This window comes from Amaranthus tricolor, chromosome 14 (assembly GCF_026212465.1).
Source record: "Amaranthus tricolor cultivar Red isolate AtriRed21 chromosome 14, ASM2621246v1, whole genome shotgun sequence".
NCBI lineage: Eukaryota > Viridiplantae > Streptophyta > Magnoliopsida > Caryophyllales > Amaranthaceae > Amaranthus > Amaranthus tricolor.
Window position 1 is genome coordinate 4,565,305 of NC_080060.1, and position 22,916 is coordinate 4,588,220.

General features: G+C 32.8%; 4 protein-coding genes and 1 non-coding gene across 5 annotated transcripts; 1 reads left to right on the forward strand and 4 right to left on the reverse strand.

Moving 5' to 3' along the window:
* Nucleotides 1-478: 478 nt before the first annotated feature.
* Nucleotides 479-1,585, forward strand: LOC130799205 (uncharacterized). Its single transcript, XM_057662313.1, has one exon. It carries the CDS (start codon nt 596-598, stop codon nt 1,583-1,585), a length of 990 nt encoding a protein of 329 aa, XP_057518296.1. The 5' UTR covers nt 479-595.
* Nucleotides 1,586-3,556: 1,971 nt separating this feature from the next.
* LOC130800428 (uncharacterized) lies at nt 3,557-7,564 on the reverse strand. The gene is made up of 5 exons (XM_057663946.1): nt 7,284-7,564; nt 7,107-7,201; nt 5,066-5,166; nt 4,077-4,131; nt 3,557-3,986 (listed from the first exon to the last, which is right to left on the reverse strand). The coding sequence occupies exons 1-5, from the start codon at nt 7,443-7,445 to the stop codon at nt 3,845-3,847; spliced, it is 555 nt and encodes a 184-aa protein (XP_057519929.1). The 5' UTR covers nt 7,446-7,564; the 3' UTR covers nt 3,557-3,844.
* Nucleotides 7,565-9,447: 1,883 nt separating this feature from the next.
* LOC130800429 (pentatricopeptide repeat-containing protein At1g18485) lies at nt 9,448-12,787 on the reverse strand. The gene has a single exon (XM_057663947.1). It carries the CDS (start codon nt 12,676-12,678, stop codon nt 9,751-9,753), a length of 2,928 nt encoding a protein of 975 aa, XP_057519930.1. The 5' UTR covers nt 12,679-12,787; the 3' UTR covers nt 9,448-9,750.
* Nucleotides 12,788-14,676: 1,889 nt separating this feature from the next.
* On the reverse strand, nt 14,677-20,142 carry LOC130800430 (uncharacterized). Its single transcript, XM_057663948.1, has 6 exons — nt 19,790-20,142; nt 19,136-19,278; nt 18,167-18,310; nt 17,481-17,666; nt 15,515-15,639; nt 14,677-15,268 (listed from the first exon to the last, which is right to left on the reverse strand). Exons 1-6 carry the CDS (start codon nt 19,998-20,000, stop codon nt 15,043-15,045), a joined length of 1,035 nt encoding a protein of 344 aa, XP_057519931.1. The 5' UTR covers nt 20,001-20,142; the 3' UTR covers nt 14,677-15,042.
* A 1,984-nt stretch (nt 20,143-22,126) lies between these two features.
* LOC130800561 (U1 spliceosomal RNA) lies at nt 22,127-22,287 on the reverse strand. Its single transcript, XR_009039440.1, has one exon. It is a non-coding gene; the product is annotated as a U1 spliceosomal RNA (small nuclear RNA).
* Between the last annotated feature and the right edge of the window lie 629 nt (nt 22,288-22,916).

Here is a 22,916-nt window from a genome sequence, read left to right on the forward strand (position 1 = left end):
ATCCAACCTATTTACGATTTTCCTACAATATCCCAACTATTGACTAAATGCCAGAAAATTACCTGTTGCACCGGTAAAAACAAGAGCAACAACAGCACAGGTTAAGTGAGTCAATAGTTGGGATTATTCATGGTTAATCGATAGTTGGGATTATTCATGGTTAATCGATAGTTGGGATTATTGTAGGAAAATCGTGAATAGGTTGGATTATTCTGGATAAATTTTCCTTAATAAAATACCATATATTGCCTTGTTATTTTGATAATTATTACATAAAAATATTTCCTTAATTTGCACAATCTAAAAGATTTGTAATAGATTACGTATCAAATCAAATATTCAGTATTTTGGTAAGTGTATATGATCGGTACAATTCTACATTAAACTTTCCATAATTTACCCATTTGACAGATTTGTAGTAGATTTGATAGTATTACTTGCGTAAACCCTAAGTAACCGGCCATATATACTGCTTTCGTATAAATAAGTAAGTATTGTCACTTTTTTTTCTTTTTTTTGTAACTCTTAAATTTCTTCTCAGACTCTACCTTTGATCGAAAAATAAATACTAGATCCTTTAATCTAGTTCATATCAATGGCGGATGCTTTTTTCCTCCATAACCACGAACAAGACCATGAATTCTTCACTAGAAACGATGTAGTCGTCTCTGAAGATTGTTTCATTTTCGATTCCATACCTTACTGTTTCTCTGATTCATCCATTGAAATGTCTGGACCTTCTAATCGATCCACTTTCACCGACGACATTGTTGGATATCAAAATAATCAGTTACGTTGTGTTATTGAACAATCTCATGTTGTTTATATGGATAATGAATTAATTTTGGATGACTTTGATGTTAACGATTCAGTCGTCGTTAACTCGAGTTTAGGGTTAGGGTTACTAGATGATCATGTTTGTGTATTTGATGAAGTGGATAGTCGATTGTCAAGACCTCATGATTCTGATGGATTCAACCGCAGAGTCGTTAATAACGCTTTTGATTGGCAAAGAGAGGTTAATGTACTTGATGAAAGGCAAGTTTCGACTATGCGATTGGTTGATCCTGTCGACGAATTGTGGTTTTCAGATTTTACTTTTCCAAGGCCGGACGAAGAATGGATTGGAGAACAGAGATATTTGAATTGGATGGTGTTATTAAACGAGGTAGAACTTGAATTATACAACTTGGATGAGTCATTCCATCAACATAGAATTGACTATATTGATGATATTGATAATCGAACTAGAGATCATCAGTATGATGAGTCGTTAATGTCTGACGACATCGTAGCAGGAATCCAAATTCCCAACATTGGGCGGCCCCCTGCTTCGAACTCTGTTGTTGAGAAGCTTCCTTGGGTGGTGATTACGAAAGAGGATGTGGTTAATGAGAAAGCTGTGTGTGCTGTTTGTACTTTTCAGATTGAAGCAGGGGAGAATGCAAAGCAATTGCCATGTTCACATCTTTATCATGGCGATTGTATCTTCCCTTGGCTTCGAATTCGAAATACTTGTCCTGTTTGTCGGTATGAATTGCCTACTGATGATCCTGCGTACGAGAGGATGAAGATGATGATCTAGATTTCTCCAGGCTGCTGCTATGTGTTTTGCTGAGAAATCATGCACTCTTAATTACACTATTGGTTCTGGAATTGTTGATACAAGTTTTTCACTCTTAACTTGTGCTACTTTAATTAGATTTTGTATGATGATTATTGATTACAACTTCAATCAATAAAAGATTTTATGTTTTGTTATTTTGTGAGATTTTTAGTTTAGATTTTTGTTGGTTTAAATTATAGTGCAAAAATATTATCAGACTCGGTAATGCGGGAATACCGATTCGATAATACGGTCTAAATTATGAAATATCGCTTGGAACGACCTAAAGTGCAGTGTATTTACACTTTTACATACAATGCGTATATGTTCAAATCTACGCAAAATCAATAATAAATCGATTATGTTTGATTTTAATTCACGTTGGTTCGTACTTTAGTAATGTAAGTAGAATAGGTGCACTTTTACTATAAAACAATGTTTAAACTCTAAACAATATTCTTAATTAGTGTATAGATAAAGCATTGACACCATAGAGTAAAAATGCGGTAATTAATGATCGCGATTGGGTGATAAAATGGTGATAAGGTAATGTGAGTGATGCGTTTAATCATAACGTCTAAATATCATTATATTGGTCAAAACCAAAAGATATCCCGTGATACGATCTAAAACGTTGTTTTTTACTCCTTAATAATGCGGGAAAAATCAATTTGTTGTTTTTAAAAATCTTTAATTATAATGCGATTGACACGATTCAATGCAGTCTTATTTTTACACTATGAATTTTACACAATCAAACTTGAACTCGACCCGAACATTTGGCTTAATATTAATTTAGCATAGATGTGAGTCCTAATACGAAGAAATTTATAAGTTATAACTTGAATGCTAGACGTTAATACTTTAATAGTAATCACTAGGAAAGAAGCTTAAAAATTCAAATTTAAAAGGATTGAATGTCTGATGTACTTGCAAAGTAATTATAGTTAAATAATCAAGCAAAATAATTATAAAAACTAATTAAAATTTCAATTATTAATTTTTATATTGATATTAAAACCTATTTAAAAATATAAAGTTAAAACTTGCATAAATACTTGAACCACATATATATACTTAAATTTTCATTCTATTATTTTGCGTCAATTAAAAAAAGCAAATAACAAATATATTTGGATTTGGGTTTTTTTCATCTTGTAGGATTTTAATGGCCGCAATCACCTTATCTCGTTTAATTAAATATGTCGTTAATCAAATCTGATCATAACTTGTATGGACAAACATACTAGATATGATAATGTTTATAGGGTTTAAAAAGGTTTAAGAAGCTTTGAATGTGTTGGTGAGACTTTATTTTTCAATGAAATATTGCTAGTTGTCACACAAGGATTGAATTCGATTGAAGTTCAACTCAATTCAGAGAACCCATGATACTGATACATACCTTAACGGCCCATTCAGTAGGTGATAATAAATGATGGTAATGGGAATGAAAAATTAGTGTAATTTTAATTGAAAAATCTCTTGGCTACCTTGATGGACATGCTTGTCCAACTTCAATCATTTCATTTTCTTCATAAAAATCATTCCAATGTATTACCATTGGGAGAGGTGGTATTAGGTGGTAATGAAAATTTATAAACAAAAAAACTTTTTTGTGATAAAAAATTCATTACCATGGAAATAATATGAAACTTTTGATAAAATTTTACACTATAAATCATTCTCATCACCATCATTTAGTGCCACTAACCAAACGCGCCGTAACAATAATATATAAGGATAAATCAATATTGAGAAAAAGATAAAAAGAAATAAGTGTCTAAGATGATTTCAGCATGTGAAAAACAATTATTAGAAAAGTGATAAAATAGATAGAAAGTTAAAGCACGAGGAGTTAAATAGAAAGCAAGATCAAAGACGACCTCGGTCTATAGGTATTAAAAGTTTGACATTGTTGTTGTCGAGGCTTTTATCGAAAAAGCAGGATGGGCAATCGTCGATGGTAATTTCAATAGAGTTCCATGTACTTTGTTCATCCATGTATATTATTGTTGTCGAGGCTTTCATCGAAAAAGCAAGGTGGTAATCGTCGATGATAATTTCAACAGAGTTCAATGTACCTTGCTAATCGATGTATTGTTTTTCTTACCTTTAAGTTCACTTACAAATAAATTCCAAATGAGCAAAACTTGGACAAAAGTAAGTCCCCTAATACAAATAAGTAGTAGATAGTAACTAATATAACAGGAAAATTTTCTTAAATACTTGTAAGAATTAAGATGAGCTGCTATTCTTTTGAGGATTTACATCCCCATTTGTGCAATTTGGAGACATATCGACAACCCTGGAAGCCAAACCGTTGCTACGCTCATCAAAACCTCGAGCAGGATCTGCGTATGTTCGAGTAGGCGACAATCTAGACCATGAAACCCCCACCAATCAAGGCTAAGCTATCATTTATAAAACTTGGAATGTTGAAAAATTGACTGAAAAAAAATGTTCTCACCTGCTTGATTTTATGGTTTCATTGTCTATAGTGACTGCAAGATCAAATATGCTCCCTATACATAGTATTTTATCCGAAATAAGATATCAGCATAAATAATCAAATATACAAAACAGCACAAGATATACATTGTGTTTACACCTTTTATCAACACATACAATGTGTCGTCGTCGTTATCATCGTATCTAGTGTATTCCGCTTATAGTAACTATGATCAAGGTTTGGGGAGGAATGGAAGACAACAACCCATACCCATAAAGGAGGATGCAGCCAAATAGTCCCTCGGCTCAAGAAAAACCCATATAGAGAGAAACTGCAACAAGAAAAACTTAGTGCAGCTGAGCGCACGAGTCTGCGTCTTACAACACAAGATGGACCATTGTGTCTTTCCATAATTTCAGTTCATTGTGGATACTGGATAGTAGTAGAATTTACACTTATAATTTAAGGGAGTATACTTAATAAATTTTAAACGACCATTCCATCATTGTACTTACAGAGCTAAGTCCAGGTTAATAATAGATGACAAATTCCAGATCTGAGCCAAGGTTACAGGGGACAAAGTCCAAAATGACAACTTGACAACCGAGAACGGTGCAGTGCAAAGCAGTCAACAGTACATTAGACCTTACGTAGGACATTATAGTACAGCATACTACAAAGTCATAAAAGTAAAACGGGATAGGCTAGAAGTGACAATCTATAGACTAACCAAAGGTACACACTACACAGCAAAATCTCACATTTCGGTGTAATAGTGGCACAAAGTAAATATAAGGAGGCAGTGAAAGCAGTCAAGAAACAAAGTGATGTGTACAGAGAATCTGAGATTTTGAGCATCTTAACAAGGATACATTCAATGAAATAATTTTGTTTGTGGAGTTGAATCAACGAATGATTTTTATGAAGGATTGGACAATCGGAAGTAACAGAAATAAATCTAACCTGTTAAGAGGCCATTGAAATCCATAAGATAAGAGTTTACTAACCTCCATTTATATCCTTGTCGGAGAAGTATTTTTCTCTCAAATAACTAGCATAATTCGCTTCATACTTGTCATACTTCAAGATTTCATTTTCCGTAAAGCACCTACAAAGTTTCCACAACGAATTAGCACTCTCAACCAACATAAAACTAAGTTACAGCAAATTGCCAATAATAATATAAGAAGGGTAGCTAAACCATGAACAATGTCATCACTCCACAATCCACATGACAACCTCAGTCATCTATGTAACCATGTTTCTTCATTCGCTTTTTTCAACTCTTTGATGCAGTTACAAGTTACAGCTGCTATGATTTCATAACGATTAAAAGGGTCTATTTGTCTGGAGAATCAAATCTTATCTCAGTTGAAGCATGTGATATTCTCGTTGCCCCCTTCCCTCTGCCTACTGTGTACTCCAGAAAAAAAGGTTATCTTTCTACATTTCAGGCCACAGTAACTAAACCTCACTACGACCTAGTACCTACCAGCTGCTGCCAAGTCAGCGACTCAGCATTTGAGAAGATGGGTTCTCAAGATACAAGAGGCCAACACCATTTTCTCTCATATGTAACTTCATTTTTCTCTTGAACTCCTAAATTGAATATGGTCTATGACCCACTCTATCGCCTTAGTAAGCCTTGTCTCTAAACATTGTCCAGGCATTTTAATTACTAACTAAGTTGCATAAACAGAGAACAAAGTTTTCTTATAAGCTCCATGTAGGGCATCGAAATAGAATTACCACATACAAAATGGACGTTAAACCAACTCATTATCATCATCAATTTATTTAGAATAATTTGCGAATTACAATCTTAAAGTTTAGTATTTTTGTGAATTACAATCTCAGTGTTTATTTTATGTGAATTACAGCCAGCAAAGTATCAGAGTTTACAGGTTTATGCCAATACATAGAATTCCGACCATTTTGGTCGTCGGAATTTTAGATTAAGTGGTCGGAGTTATGTGTTCATGGCCTAAACCTGTAAACTTTGATACTTTGGTGGCTATAATTTGTAAAAAATAAACATTGAGGCTGTAATTCACAAAAATGCAAAACTTTAAGACTGTAATTTACAAATTATTCATTTATTTACAACTAAAAGAGAAATCAAAGTTGATACATCTCATCTTGTCATGCAATTTTTTCCGGCCAAAATTCTTGAGGACAATTATGTCTTAGTTAGTAATCCAAACAAAGGATAAGCCCTCTATAAGACTACAACCAAAACAAAACGTTTTCACAACAATCTCCCAAACAATGGATTTCCAATATATGCAACCCAAAACTCCTTACATTGCTTAGTTGTTGTTCTTCAACAATATGTAGTACTAAAAAAGACAAACCACTCAGAAAACAAATTAAATTACCCTACAAATTGAGCTACCATTATTATAAATCAGCAATGGCCTACCAAAGACACATAGTTCATTGTGTCGTCAACTAACAGCACCTAAATTTATATACTTCGAGAATTTGCAATAGCTTCTATAAATTAACACATTAAATTTCTTTAACACTATGTTTGGATAACAATCTCATAAAGAAATGAAAATATGGAATGAGAAGGGGAAAAGGGAAAGAAAGGGAAAAGAATTGAAAGGAAAGTAGCTTTGTTTGTTTAGGGGGAATGGAAGTGAAAATGCGAAAGATGAGACTTTTCTTTTCAAATCTTTTCGACTTTAGAGAGATCTTGTTAGCTAAATAAGAAATCTATTATTTAATTCTTTCAAACCGCTTCCCTCTAAATTCCCCTCCTATTGTGTTCCCAAAGAAGAAATCTTTCATTCAAAACTTTCAAATTCCTTCTCTCCAAATCCGCTACCATTTTACTACCCAAACACAAAATCTTTCTTAATTCCTCCAAATCGCCCCTCTCAATTTATTACCCAAACAAAAATCTTTCATCCTGCTAAATCCCGTCCTTTTCTATCCCTCTATTTCCTTCCATCAAAACCCCTCATAAAAATCTAAAATATCAGTTTGACATATTACAAATTTTAAAAATCGATCAAATAGGATGAGAAAAAAGGAGTATACCGGACGGTGTTGCCAGCAAACTGAGGCTTCTTGTCCGGCAAAGCAGGCCCATCATTATCCATAACTGCAAATTCTTCTTTTGGTATTACTTCTTTCTGAAAAATTCCCATCTATAAGTACATAAAAATAGCAAGTAAACCTAAAAAAAGGAGAAAAATAAGAAGGAATTATACAAACCTTGGATGGTTGAGAAGGTAGAGGAGGAGATAAAGAAGGATGAGTGGAAGATCCTTGTGAATTAGATGGAGACTCGGATTGATTCTGGTTCTGGGTGGGATTTTGAATTGATGGTGTGTTTTCAGTATCTGCTACCATGGATTTTTGTACTTCAACCTCCATTTATACCCAATTTAAGGATTTTATTTTATTTTTTTGATGAATTGAATTTGGGAAATTGTAGTTTTGGGAAGAGGGTGAGATGAGACTTGGACAAGACAGAAGATAGACTGAGAGAGACTGATTAGACATTGTGACAGTGTCAGCTATTTATAGGAACAATAATTCCTAATCAATAAAGACAAAAATAACAATAATAAAATAAAAATAATTAAAAAAAGATAAATTAAAATTACAAAATTCTCATCATATAAAATGCTATTGCATAAAAGTGATTTGTTAACTACATAAATCACTATTATTTACTAAATTTCCTCTTATAAAAGGGTTAGGAAATATACCTAAAAAAATATTATTATCAGTTACTTCTACAAGTATAATGAGATGAATGAAGTATGGCTTTACTTGATCCACATTTTTTACCCAAATGTTAGAAGTATGTCATTAGTCTATGCCATTGATTTTCACAATTATATATTGTACAAAAATTGAGAAATTGTAAGATTATTTAAATTATGTGAAACTGTGAATGATACTATAAAAGTTATAGATGCGTGAATGCGAATAAATGAAATTAGTGGGGAACAATAAAAAATTATAGCGAAGTATAATGAATATACTAAAAAGAAAAGTGTGACAATCTCTTAGAGATGGTTGGAGTAGCTTGAAACATAAATGGGTTGAAAATGAAAAAAAATGAGTAAAAGTAATTAGTGAAAGAAATGTGTGGATGAAAATTTAAGTTTAATGTGTTGATGGGAATTAATAAAAAGTATGAATTATGGTAATAAAAAATATGGGGAAAATAAATGAGACATAATATATAGAAAAATAGAGCTAATTTCATTAGTAGAGATAGGAGTACTAAGAATTTTTGCTTTGCAAAACTTAACCAAAATTTCAACTTCACTGACAATTTTTCATTAGTAGCTTTTGCGTGATCTGCTTTTGTGATGAAACACGATCAATCACATATTTAGTACAAACTATAGACAACCATTAGTGAAGAAACAATATTGGCAATGAATCACATTGCTCTCCTAGTTAGTCGGATTCTTTATATTACTTTACGTACCCGTATCATATCATTGATGCTTAGATATTGATATATCACTTAGATACAATTAGATATTGATATATCACTTAGATACAACAGTTTAAGCGTAGAATTTAATATTTGAACATATCTAACACTTGAACTTGTATCAGTATGCGACATTAATACCCAAATCCAAGTAACATAGTAATCAAGAAAGAGGACATACGAAACTATTTGTAGATATGTGTATACTTTCTCCCTTCTAGACTTCATACGAAATTAATATTAATAATGTTTACATAGACAAATGAAATAAGATCTCAATATAATATATTATTTTTAATACTGCAAGTAATTTAGAACAGAGAATTATATAATAAGAATAAATCGAGTTCTCTACTTATTGGTGTTGGTATGCAGCATTTATTAGATATAAAAAAAATAGTCATTTTGCACCAACGATTTAGGAAAAATTACTTTAAAAAATTTAACTTTTTATTGATTTTTCTTAAAAATAATCTCAACTTTTGATTAATTATGAATAATCTCAATTTTAGAGTCACTTACCCAAGAATATTATTGCCCAAATGCTGACCTATTTCTACAGGATAATTAATATAAAAGAAAAACAATAAACAAAATTTAAAATCATAAATATTAATAATTAAAAGTAAAAAAAAAATTCTCTTTTAAAATTTTTACAATTTTTTTCATAATTTAAATTTGTTTTCACTTAATTATTTTTTATGCATAGGTAAGAGATTACTTCTAACAAGCACTCCTTATAATTAAAAAATCAATAAAGAAATAAATTATTGTAGATAATTTTTTCTATATATATAATTAGCTAAAAACAAGCTATATAAATTTAATTGATAACATTGCCATGAACGATGTGGGAACTAGAATTATGACCTTTAGAGTTTTCTAACATAGAAGACAAGCTTTTGAAACTTTCTACAAATTAATAAGGACAAACAAAAAGAATCAAAAGTTTATTATCGAAATCAAACGTAACGATCTTACTTTCAAGTATTACATTATTGATTTTAACCATTAACGAAATATATACAATACATATACAAAAATCTGCATATATGTTTCACAATTTGTTGTATGAGACAATCTCACCGAAAAACTTGCCTTATACATGAGTTATATAGCCCATCTAATACATATTATGAGAATAAGGTCAGGCTCCTTATTTGAAGTCGTCTCACCGAGAGACGGTCTGTCACAAGAATAGCCTTGTACGTTTTACATACTCTTTTACCAATAATCTCCACAAGAACAAAATCCATTCTTAAAATGGTGAAATCTCTTGTTATCTCTCACAACAATCTCCCTTCTAACAACCTTGGACACCAATTTAAGTGCATTATGACAATCATTACATATACGCAAGTTCTTGAAGACTCTAACTGTCATACCTTTACCTGTTTTTAACAAACCAAAAGATACTGCAAGCTTTTCACTATGACCCCTTAATACATTCAATTTCTCTTCTTCTCCTATATCATGAAGCACTGAACTTGTATCAGGAATGTACCCATATTTTCTGATCTTATTCTCTAACCCGATCCACATTTCTCGAGTCTCATCTGATCTCGAAAGCATTTGATCGCCAGCTACGAAATTATATATCTTTCCCTCTATTTCTAACCAACTACACCCTGCATTTTTCTTAAGACCTTTTTCCTTTACTTTTTTCCTTATATTTCTCGCATCATCCCACTTGCCAGATTGAGATAGCAAATTCGATACTAATACGTAGTTTTCTGCTCGGTTTGGTTCTAGTCGAAGAAGTTTCTCGGCTGCTATTCTTCCTAGAACCAGATCATTATGTGTCCTACAAGAACTAACCAAAGAACTCCATATTTTAGCATCAGCTTCCATGGGCATGTCTTCAACAAGCGCCAATGCGTCATCAAGTCGTCCAGCACGTGCTAACATGTCTACAACACAAGTGTAATGCTCCAATCTGGGATTGATCCCGTATAAAATGGGCATATGATAAAAATATTTCAGGCCTTCTTCAACTAGCCCGGCATGGCTGCACGCCATAAGTATACTTACAAATGTAAAATGATCGGGCTCTAGTCCTTGTACCCGCATCTGTTCGAATAGTAATAAGGCCTCGTCTATACGCCCATGGACTGCGTATCCTGAAATCATGGCAGTCCATGATGTCAGGTTCTTGTTGTTTAGGCTGTCGAAGAACCTTCGAGATAGTTCTATGCAACCACATTTTGCATACATATCTAGGATGGAAGAGTTGATATACAAATCTTCTCTCAGATTGGCCTTCAAGGCGAAACAATGGATTTCCTTTGCCGGCCTCAAGCATGATAGCTGTGAACAAGCCCCGATGAGACTTGTAATGGTGATCTCATCGGGTTGAGTTCCTTGTTCGAGCATACAATGGAATATGTTTAGGGCTTGTTCTGGGCATCCAATCTGTGCATATCCAGATATCATAGCATTCCACGAAACTCGATTTTTATTCGCTATTCTGTCAAACAAAACCCTAGCAAGATGAGGTTTATGGCACCGGAAGTAAAAAGAAAGTAGAGAAACACTTATAAATGGATCAGTTTCTATTCCATTTCGTAGCACAAAGCAATGGATCTCTTTCCCAGATGGAAGGAAACCATTTTCAGAACAGGCTAACAGCAGACTACTTAAGGTAAACCCATCAGGATGTAAGCCTGAAGATCTCATTTCAAGGTATAAGTTTAAAGCTCTTCTTGGATCATCATGTTGTACATAAACATCTATTATCGCGTTCCAAGAGTTCAGGGTCCTAGTGTCCATGTCACGAAATACACGTTCTGCAATACTTAGCGACTCACATTTTCCGTAGGCAACAATGAAAGCATTGGCAACCAATTCATTAAGGAGAAATCCATGTTTTAATGAGTGACCATGAAGTTCCTTTAAGCTCATTAGCTGCGACGTATGGGAGAAAGCCGGTAACACATTTAAAATAGTAACCTCATTGATCTTAGTTTCATCTTCTTGCAAGTACATTTTCCTAAGTAGATCATGTGTCTTTAAAACATCACCCTTTTTGGAAAAACTCCATAAAATAGAATTCCAAGAAACCGTGTTTTTCTTTTCGATCTTTTCGAAGAGGATTTCAGCAAGAAATGAAAGCTTACATTTCGCATACATGTCGATAAGAGCATTATTCACTGTTACTTCACGAGTAAGACCCGTTTTTACAGCTATACCATGTACAATCATTCCCATTCCAACATTGTTTTCCTCTGCACAACAAGGCAATACTGTCACAATCATCGCTACATCCGGTACCGAGCAGCATTCCTTTCCAAGCATCCTCACAAATACACTAATACTCTCCCTATAATACCCATTTTCCGAATGCACTCGAATCAATGAATTCCAGGAAACCAAATTTCTCTCAGGCATTATCTCAAACACCTTAACTGCATCATCAACTAACTCATATTTCCCATACATCATAATCAAAGCATTGCCCACAAAAACATCCATAACCAATCCCAATTTCACCACCAACCCATGAATTGTCACTCCAAGATCAAACATTGAACCCAAAGCACATGACTTAATAACACAAGGAAAAGTAAAGTTATCAGGTTTCAACCCTGACCCTGAAATTAACTCACAGAACATCAATATTGAATCATCATAAAGTTCATTTTTTGTGTAAGAACTAATCACTGCATTCCATAAAAACAAGTTCTTATCTTTCAACTGATCAAAAACCAAACGAGAGTCCACAGGAGACCCACATAATGAGTACATTGTAATCAAACGGGTATAAAGAACAAGATCATTACTATAATGGGTTGAGATAATCTCATGAATTTCTCTACCAATTTCAATATTGTTTTGCTGCCCACATGATTGTACCAACAAACTAACAGCCTCAGCTAATTGGGTTGAATGATGACATGAATTAGGTAATTGTTCTTTGATTATAGACAATACTTGAGTGAGGTTTTGGGAGTAGCAGAGATTGTTGACATATTGGGAAAAGGAGATTTTCGGGTTCAAAATTTGTGGGCTTTGGAGGGGTTTTGGAGAGGAGATAGAAAGAGATACTTCAGGGTATTTGATTGGGTGAAGATTATGATTGTTTATGTAAGGTTGATTGTTGATTGAGTAAAAGGAAAATGGAGGATGACATGAAAATGAAGGTACTAATAACATGGCCAATTGCAAAAAAGGGTAGAGTTCTGTAATGGAAATGGAGAACTGGAGAAGATACGAGTATTTGTCTGTTGAAATAAGAAAAGGGAGACTTAAGACTAGTAGGAAACTAGGAATAGAACTAAATTTGAAGTACTTCTAGTTATTTGAATGATAAAATATAAGTATGAAGTAAGAGTAAATTGATAAACTAATGAAGGGTTTGTTGAGCATAAGGTGGTTGTGCGGATAGTTGTAATTTGTTTAAGTAATCGAGATTATTAAGTTGTATAGTTAAAACGGTTAGATTTTTTCTTAAGTTGTCTAATTACATGTGTAAATTAATATGTCTTGCCACTCTACTCAAAGTCTCAAATGTCTCATTTTTCTCTTTTGATATGTTAACATTAAATATCTCGTTTCCTTGTTTGGTAACCTTGTTTTCTTATGTTATCATGATATTCAACTATTTAAAAAACAATTGTCATAAAATTAGAGTATTATTATAGTTTACAGACTTTTTCATTTTATCGTCACCCTTTATATATTGAACTTCTAACATTGTCCCCGATAACTTTTCAAACCTTCAATCTTTAACATTTCTCTGAAAACTCTCTCCGAACACTCATTGAACTAAAACAAACTAAAACTAAAAATAGAATTACAATGGCCAACGAAAATGAGCATCAATATGATTGCGGCATCAATATGTTGTGTTAAAATTTGATATATGTTCACTCTTTTAGCTATAACTTTAAATAGGAATATCATATAATTGCAATTTTTGCGGCATTAGAACCTAAACTTCAAGATCTTTCCAATGATATATTATATCCTAATTCCGATAATCAAGCGAGAAATAACGATCGTTTAAAGTTTGTTTGTGGTGAAATTTGATACATGTTTAATCTTTTGGGCATAACTTTTTATAAAAAAATCTTGTTAATGCAAGGTTAGTGGAATTATAAATTAGATTTCAAGAGCTTTCCAACGACATATTATATGCCCAATTCTGACAATTGAGCAAGAAATGACAACCGTTAACATCTAGCCGCACGCGACTGAATGTTAGAAACCACTGCAAACTTTAAACGGTCGTCATTTCTCGTTCAATTGTCGGAATTTGGCATATAATATGTCGTTGGAAAGCTCTTGAAGTCTAGTTTCTAATTCCGTAAACTTTGCATTAATAAGACTTTTTAAAAAAAATTTATGCCCAAAAGATTGAACATACATTAAATTTTAATACAAGAAAATTTTCAACGATCATTATTTTTTGCTCGGTTATCAAAATTGGGCATGTAATATATCATTGGAAAGATCTTAAAGTCTAGGTTATAATGCTGCAAATATTGCAGTAATGTGATTTTCTTATCAAAAGTTTTGGCCAAAAGAGTGATTATGTATCAAATTTCAACACAAAACATGTGATTAGGTTTATTTTCCAATTTTAAAAAATTATTTTTTTTAAAAGTAATTTTTTTTTATTTTAATCCAATTATTATTAATAAATTTATTTTAGTAATAATAATGGTTAATTTTAAAATTAAAAATGAATTTAAGGGCATTTTAGTAATTTTATTAAAAAAGGGGTGGCGATATAATAAAAAGGGTTGTAAAGTTTAAGGATTGGGTACAATTATCACTTTTTTCCTTATTCATTTCTCCATATGGTCCTTCAACCTTTTTCTTGACAAACCAAATGAGACATTTGACAAACCAAAAACGGGGGGTCTCTACTAGAGACGGTTTTTAAATAAGAATTTGTGTATATTGTTTGATAATCTAATAATGTTTGGTAGAAATAATGGTTGTGATCATTTCAAGTCGACATAGTTGTACATGATCAACTCAGGTTTGACCTAAATAGACACCTGTGATTTGTAATTAAGTAAATCTCACGCCATATCTTTTGATATCATCCACAAACTGATTCTCTCTTTGTTGTTTACGATCAATTCTCAATTAAAAGTATGTTAAGAAATTATATTTGCAATGTAATCACTAATCAGTAAGATGTGCTAACAAATCCCAAAGTCCACCACCAATAAAAAACAAATTAATACACCCAAAATAGTATACAACACTACTGTCCAAGATAAGTCTCTTATAAACATCAGTACTTGTATAAGCAGTACACAATTTAGCAAATTAATTTCTTTGAATACACTACACTAAATTATCTATTGCCAAATGAATGTATCTAAATAATTATTACTCTTACACCCCTCTCAATCGAGAAGGACGGGAGGATACGACAACATAAATAGGGATGACCGCGAAACTTGCTATACTATATCACCAAAATGTGTAAAAAGACCTTCATGATACACCTGCAGGTATGGCGTATGCGTTCAGTTGATAGCCATAAACGGAAATTCTGTGCTAGTTAGAGTACTTGGATATTAATTTGTCGACGTGAACGATGATGTCATCAATGCGAGGTCGAACGGCAGCTTGAGGCTGAAGCATCCACGTCACAAACTGGTGAAGTGCTTCGGGATATGGTGGTTTTGGTCCTGCTGGCCATTTTATCTGGACGTTTACAATCGCCAATTGTAGGCTTCCTCCGGATTCTCCCAAAGCATACTCAAAAGGGGAGACACCATACCTTCAAGTAACAATGGAGGTAAGAAAGAATAATCCTTTTCCACATAATATCACCATTCACAGTTGATCGAGAGGGTGCAATAATTCCGATTTATGGAATTTTAAAGAAAATATTTCACTTTCGCAACTAGTGCGTGCAATGTTCAAAGACTGGTTGTAGTAGGCAGACGGAAAGCGCAAGCAGTGTTATAATAAAGATAGTTGAACTTCGAAGAAGCCACGGAAATACGTTAGGCATAGTACTTACATTACAGCATACAGCGTGCATCCCAACGACCAAATATCAGTTCTTTCATCAATATTGCAATGACTTGGACAATCCCACAGCTCAGGAGCACGATAGGGAGCAGAGCAGTGCTCAGATGCCCATTCCTGCAAAATGATAGCCCAATCATTCAACGACACTACTAATTAGAGACTAAAATTCACAGATGAATATGATTCCCGAATCCAATTGTAAGAGGTATTAAATTGAAAAATCCTCATCACCGAGCACAATAACTGACATTCCGTCATTACGATGCAGCAAAAGGCCTACCCACTCATGCATCTTACACAAGCACAATTGATTTCATAATAGAGAAACAAGCAGACAAACTCCTACCTCTGGTTTTTATTAGTTGCTACAGATAGTACATTTCTCCTCACAAGATGTCACTATCTACTAATAAAATCTAGAGGAAGTACATAATTTGACACAGATGATTGTTGGGGAGATTTGACAGGCGCTTAATTTGTCATGGAGTATAATATCCAAGAAAACTCCTTCCCTCATTCGTCGAGCATCTTAGTTGCCACGAGATCAACGTAGAAAAGTTCTTAATGTATTTTTGATATTTGATAATTTTCATCTTTTTTCCACGCATAATTCATGTATTTCTTAATATTTGCAGTGACAATCGTGAGTGTGTGGAACTTTGGGAAATAAAAAATGCATATTATGATGATAGGCAAGCACTTTCTTTACCATCTACCCTTGGTTGCAGCAAAGATTAGCTCCAAACTATTCTGTCACTACGCACATACTATTCAATATCAATCAAATGATTCAAGAGCATAAGTTTGTTTTAAAGCCACTTTCCAAGACTATTAGGATTTAGGATGCATATTTCATGTAGCTTTAAGATCATTTAGTGGCATACAAGAACAATTCTCTGATAAGTTTGGGCTACAATTTTAGGTTTAATGTTTTGGAACAATGTAGGACAACTTCTAAGCAAGCCTAAGGAAGTTGGCCTAATTTGGAGAGTCCAAAGGAGAAAAAGGCTCAAAAGAAGTGCCAAGAAAAACAAGTCGTCTAGTTCATCGAGACATCAATCCACCCTGAAGTCCATCAAGCAAAGTAAGAAGGAAAGAAAAAGATAAAAGATGGCAAAGTGCCCGTGCCCACTGCAAGCCAATTGTGCTCAAACCACCTTATACGATTCTCTTATTTTATCCTTGATTCGAACTCTGTCCTTCAAAGTATATCAACTCGACAATCTAGCGCACTTCAGCTACCCCTATCATCCTATGATCCTTCCGACAAGTTCAACAATTTGATCCATAGCTATAACAAATGCTATATATTACCTTTATAGATTTAGGTGTAATGAATCTTGGTTGGACCCATACTTAAGCACCATCAAAACTTGGGTCTAAGGGCGTATAAAAATCTCGCACTAAACATGCATTTCATTGTCAAAAAGTGGTTGGCGTCATCAGACATGAAGGGTGTCAAGTGCAACATCTCTTCTTATCCTATGAAATTGACATGCCCCATTTTGTTTTTTCAATGTGAGAAATTATATACATGTGTAGGGCAAACTCAAAGGATTGGAGAAGTACATGATTAGGGAAGACACATGCATCGTTGAAAGATACACGTGTAAGCCAAAAGGTACTGAAAAAACTAAGCTTTGTAACCATGGAATGAATAATCAAGTACAGTAGCTGAAAAAAAAAACTTCTGAAAGTTTCAAAAGGTTGCCTTTCGAAGAAGAAATTGAAGGAATTGCTTATAAACCTATTATTCAGTCATTTGTTATACTTGAGTTTTAAAAATTTAACGAAGACTAGTTCATCAGATCAAGAAGTCAGATTAGTGTAAGAAATTCTAAATGAGAACACCTGATGATCAGCTAAAATTAATAGCCTTCTTATAAGGAAAAAGACATAAAATAGACAGTATACTGAAAAATGATTGAATAAGCTGGAGATGAAAGAAATAGCACCTGAAGCTGCAGAGCTTCTGCACGTGACTGAATTTGCCTTCGACCAGGGCGAGCACTTCCGAAATCCATCAATATAGCCAAGGGTGCCTGTCCTTTTCTGTGTGTGATAAGAACATTACCAGGTTTGACATCATTATGTGCATATGGAGGATCAAAATTGTGCATGTGCTTCAACCCTGCACAAAGCTGGCAAACAAGTATTCCACCATAAACCTCTCATTGTGCGTTGTATACAACCAAACAGAGGAATAAGTAACTAAGCTAGAATTTCCAGGTTTAATATCAATTTACAGAGCAAAAACACAAAATACTCCAATTCCAAATTAAACCTCGACAAGACAGCACATAATGGAATGCATCATACGGTCATATATATAATATATTATATAGTAGTTTTTTCCAAGATCAACTATCAAAATGGGGGTAAATGAGGTTAGGGTTTTTTAGCACATTTTGTAAAATTCGAACTGATAAGACCTTTTGAAAAAACAAAATCTATGATATGCAGCTTATACCTGAATGTAAGAAAAGACTATTCAAATTACAAAATTTTGCTTGCACCGCATTAAAATCAACAAATAGAGTAAATCAGCTGCATGTTCTCTCGAGAGTCGAGGCTAGAGTATCGTGAGTGTAACAGCAATAATATGACTAGATAGTTGTTCATGAGTATGGATGTAGTTCACCTGACGAAATATTTGAAGAACTTCCGCAGTCGAAAAAAACTCCTTTTTAGCACTCATAGCTGTAGTATTGTCCAGCAATGTTCCATCCAAATGAACTGGGAATAATAAGTAGGCTTCATGTTTCCAAGACTGATCTTGAGTGGCCTAGTCAATGTGAACAAATACTTAAATGGTCAATTTCATCAGATGCATATTCAAAGTTTCATTAAAAAAAACTTATGTTATCCAAGCATATAAACGCACTTGCAGCACCTTTTTCTGATAAGTTTAAGAATATAGAAGAATGAGACAGTCCAAAACACTTGTGAGTTGTCAACAAAGAAAGGTAAGTCACAAAGTTCCCAAGATGTAAACTTTAACAATATCATCAACGTTAAACTTGGATAATAAATTGTAAAATATGATTTAACACCATAGGTTACAACGGATGTACCAGTACGATTGGAAACCACACTACACAAAGATCTATCTTGTAATTACAGTTCAAAAGCATTGTACAATAGCTTATTGGGGACACTTGCATAGCATTATGGCGACTTAACGTGATTCCATGGGCTCAAAATGACACTCCAAAGTCGCCCCCATATAGTTTAAATAGAAACTACATACCCAACAAGACTTTCATCTCATGAATAACATACCAGTGATGTCAATTTTAGCGTCTTGACACGCTATTTAGTGATATGAAAGTTGTCAAGCAGGTTATAAGTTGAACAACAAGGCTGGTTATTTACTCAACAAAACATGGAGGGTTTAAAGTACAATAATTTCTATATGGTATTATGTATCTGCACCCCTTGTGATCGATAAACCTTTTGGATCTTATTAGCCAAAGTGATACGACATTGCGCTATTGCTACAACCAGTCCATAAATTGTGGCATGGTGGCATCAACAAAATTTACGGAAGAACACAACAATGGAAGCACAGGGATAACATGAATTTCAGTGAAACAAGGTAGTTAATTACCTTGACTTTGATGATTGCATGATCAAGAAGGGGAAGCAGATTGGGATGAGTAAACAAAGAAGAAACACGGATCTCCTCCCTCACTAACTCCAGCTGCTCAATGTTTTGAATCAACACTTTCTTCATAGCATAAGTTCCATCATCTAAAAGTAAACCCCATTTCCAACTCATATCACATACCACAAAATGTAAAATCAAACAAACATATGTTCAAAACAATGACTGTTTACTCCTCAGAGTACAATACCCACAACGCAATTCAAACTAAAAAATCATCCAAAGATCAATTCTAATATCCACATTTCAAAAATCAAATAAAACTCAATCAGTCAGCAAATTAAGAAACAACCCAAAATTCAGTTTACACCTCAAAGTACAAAACCCACAACCCAATTCAATCAAAAAAATCATCCAATGATCAATTGTAATAACCCACAAATCAAAAATCAATCAAAACTCGATTAATCATAATAAAGAACATTCCAAAATTCATAAAATCACAGTTTACACCTCAAAATACAAGACCCACAACCGAATTCAACCTAAAACATAATTTAAAGATCTATTCTAATACCCACAAATCAAAAGTCAATTAAAACCCAATCAATCAAAATACTAAGAACATGCAAATTGAAGAAGGAGAAGAAGAGAAACCTGAAACAAAGGAAGGGTCTTTAAGTTTGTTAGAAAAACCGCCAGTAGCAGCAGAAGCGTCGGTGATAACTTCTTTGACCAAATAGACATAAGCAAATCCACCTTCACCAAGTTGCCGTACGATTTTGAATCTATTTTCATTGATCCACACATCTCCACCACCATTAACAGAATCATATAATGCATTTAGCCCTGAAAATGAACATCCCATGTTTCGATTCTTGGCTGTAGTACTGTTTGGAATGGGATCGCACTTTTTGTCTCTATTTCGATGTCTTTCCCCACTGCCTCAGTCTGAAAAATGTAGAGATCTTCTCGTCTCTACAAATGTCAAATAGTAACTTTTTACTAATCTATTTTGCACCCCCCCTTTTTTTTCCAATTGTAAATTTATTAAAAAAAAATTGGGAATGGGAAATAAAACTCGGCTAAAGTGAGAATTAAAATCCAAACCCTAGTATTATAATAATGAATAAATTTGAAATACAATTTTTAAGATTAAGGTTTTTAATGAATTACTATTTTTATGTTTTTTTCCAATTAATTAAAGTATTAGTGTCTACAATGTTCACGTTAGTTCGCTGCATTCTGACCATTTAAGTAAGCAAAAATTTTAAGTTGAGTGGTCGAATCTGATGAAATGGCCTGAAATATAATCATTAATAGTTTTATGGTAATAATTTGCAAAAAAAAATAATAATTAGCCTTAGGATATGATTTGCGATTTATTCTTTATAGTACCAATATTTGAGTTCAATTCTCACTTTTATAAAAAAATATTTATTTTTCATATCGATTGCGCATAAAGTATTAAAAATTTCTAAAGCTAAATGCTTACATAAAGTTTTGAAAAGTATATAGAAAGAATTTGATTTTTACTAGTTAAAGTTCTTTCATTTTTATAAAAGAATTTGATTTTTACAATGTTATATAGGTCAAAGTTTAATTGACATCTACCTTCAATTCTGAATCTCGTTCTTAGGCTCAAATTCAAAATCAAATGTACAAGTTTTAAATAGTTGGATCTCAAGGTCTCAATTGGTCCAATATTTTTTTATTTTAATATTTAATACTCCCTCCATTAAATTCCACCTTAAGGAAAGATAAATTTAATTAATGTTTTTAACACATATTTAGATGATAAAATATATCCATGTGAGATCTCGTTAGATTTGTCTTAATGTATACTTTTTTATTATGTATTTTTATAATTTTTTATTACGTGTATTTAAAGAATATTGAGATTTAAAATTTGGATTGAAAACTGTGCAAAAAGTAAATAAAAAAAAAAGGAGGAAGTAGTTGTTATACTTAGAATTATTCATAAGTTATATTGTCTTTTACTTTTTTTTCTTAATATTGTCTTATCTTTTTATCATATATATGGTAAAACATAGTCGGGTGAAATATTACTTTATTCATTTGAAGTTAAAACTTCATAATGTCATCTTTGTATAATTTTAATACTCGAAGTTCAGCTAAAGATATTAAAGATTAAAATAGTGCATTAAAAAGCGTGAAAATAAAAGATGCCTAAACCACCAATAATAAAAGATGCCTAAACCACCAATAATAATAAAACTTATTTATAAAAACAAAGATGATGAGTTTGATACGTCATATAAACTAGTTACCCAATATTATTCTATATTAATAAGTTTTTTTTTCAAAATAAAAAATTCAGATTTTAACGTAGAAATATAAAAGTCTCAACATTTAAAATCTTCAAATATCAATTTATAGATACATAGTAATTTTAATTATTTATTACAAGTTATTGTAAATGGAGTATATATAATAGGTTTTAGTTAGAATATTAACTCAAATAATTAAAAGGAAATTGTTACTCCACCATTTTCTGAAAAGAATTAAATCAAAAAAAGCATCTAAGTAAAACAGTAAAACCCATTTTTAGGTATAAACATCTCCATTATTTTTCTCTATTACTCATATTAGGATTTTTAATATATAGGTTTAAAAATAAAAAATAAAATGTTAAAATTCCCTTTGGATTGAGTAATGAACCCTCCATACTCATATTAGGATTTTTGATATATAGGTTTAAAAATAAAAAATAAAATGTTAAAATCCCCTAACCCTCCAATACATTTTAACTAACTTCATTTTTTTATCAAATTTAGAATTTGATTGTGGATTTTTTTCTTTTCAAATATTCCTTTTTTTTGAATTTCTTTCCTCTAACAAATTTATTTACTTTTTATCTTATATCACTATATGATTTTTACTAGTCATTTCAATTCAATTGGTTTCCAGCTGCATTTTTATATAGATTTATTTGAGTAACAAGCACATAATAAAACTTAATTATGAATTGGACAGAGGCCGCGCGAACGCAGGCCTCCACTACCACAAATTATGACGTAGACTCTCCCACTTGGGGAGATCTTAGGCTGCTGCCCCTACCAAAGTGCAATGGAGGTCAACACCCTAGGCCATGAGTCTTCATGATCACTCATAGACCCCGTCCAGGTAAGTGAATTTTCCAATGTCCTGCATCCTTTATTTATACTCTCCTTTGTCATGTGCACTCTGTTGTCTAACGATATGGGACAATATTTTTTCTCAAAACTGACTTTTATCATTACTAGCTGTACGCCTGTATTGAATTTAGTGAGGTATATATACATATTTTTTGGTATCAAACAATCACCCTTTCAGTTTTGGGGTTTGCTGATTTGGATATTCTTGATGAATTTAAGCAAAGAATAACTGATTATGAACAAAACTTGCAGGCAGCATTTGACATTCAATCTACAAAAAGTAGTTATAAGTATCAAACTCTCAATAACAACTGATGAATTAGTGAGGGTCTTGTTCTGCAAATTTCATTTTTTCTTGCACAGTCAATTGCTATGGCATTAAGAAACATGGTAATCTCTGGTCAACCTACTTCGCTTATCGGTATACTCCAAATTAAAGTAGCACTTCAAAAATGCACTTTTCATTATATTTTTTGTTCAAAACCTCAGCATTCTAATTACTGTGAAATTTACTAAAGTTCAAGCATGTGTGACTGCATATAAGATGGAAATTAGTGATCCTCAAGTACGCAAGAGGTCGTTTAATGCTACAAAACCATACCTTTATCGACCTTTTGGCTAATATC

Excerpts from the sequence above, each read along its gene's own strand:
- LOC130799205 (XM_057662313.1), top strand. The coding sequence starts at position 596 with ATGGCGGATGCTTTTTTCCTCCATAACCACGAACAAGACCATGAATTC.
- LOC130800428 (XM_057663946.1), bottom strand. The coding sequence starts at position 7,445 with ATGGAGGTTGAAGTACAAAAATCCATGGTAGCAGATACTGAAAACACA. Across the intron at positions 7,202-7,283 it reads TACCTTCTCAACCATCCAAG|AAAGAAGTAATACCAAAAGA; the intron begins GTTTGTATAATT and ends GGAATTTTTCAG. Across the intron at positions 4,132-5,065 it reads CGACAAGGATATAAATGGAG|GGAGCATATTTGATCTTGCA; the intron begins GTTAGTAAACTC and ends TACTATGTATAG.
- LOC130800429 (XM_057663947.1), bottom strand. The coding sequence starts at position 12,678 with ATGTTATTAGTACCTTCATTTTCATGTCATCCTCCATTTTCCTTTTAC.
- LOC130800430 (XM_057663948.1), bottom strand. The coding sequence starts at position 20,000 with ATGGGATGTTCATTTTCAGGGCTAAATGCATTATATGATTCTGTTAAT. Across the intron at positions 15,640-17,480 it reads CAGAAGCTCTGCAGCTTCAG|GAATGGGCATCTGAGCACTG; the intron begins GTGCTATTTCTT and ends ATCATTTTGCAG. Across the intron at positions 15,269-15,514 it reads TGCACGCTGTATGCTGTAAT|GTATGGTGTCTCCCCTTTTG; the intron begins GTAAGTACTATG and ends TGTTACTTGAAG.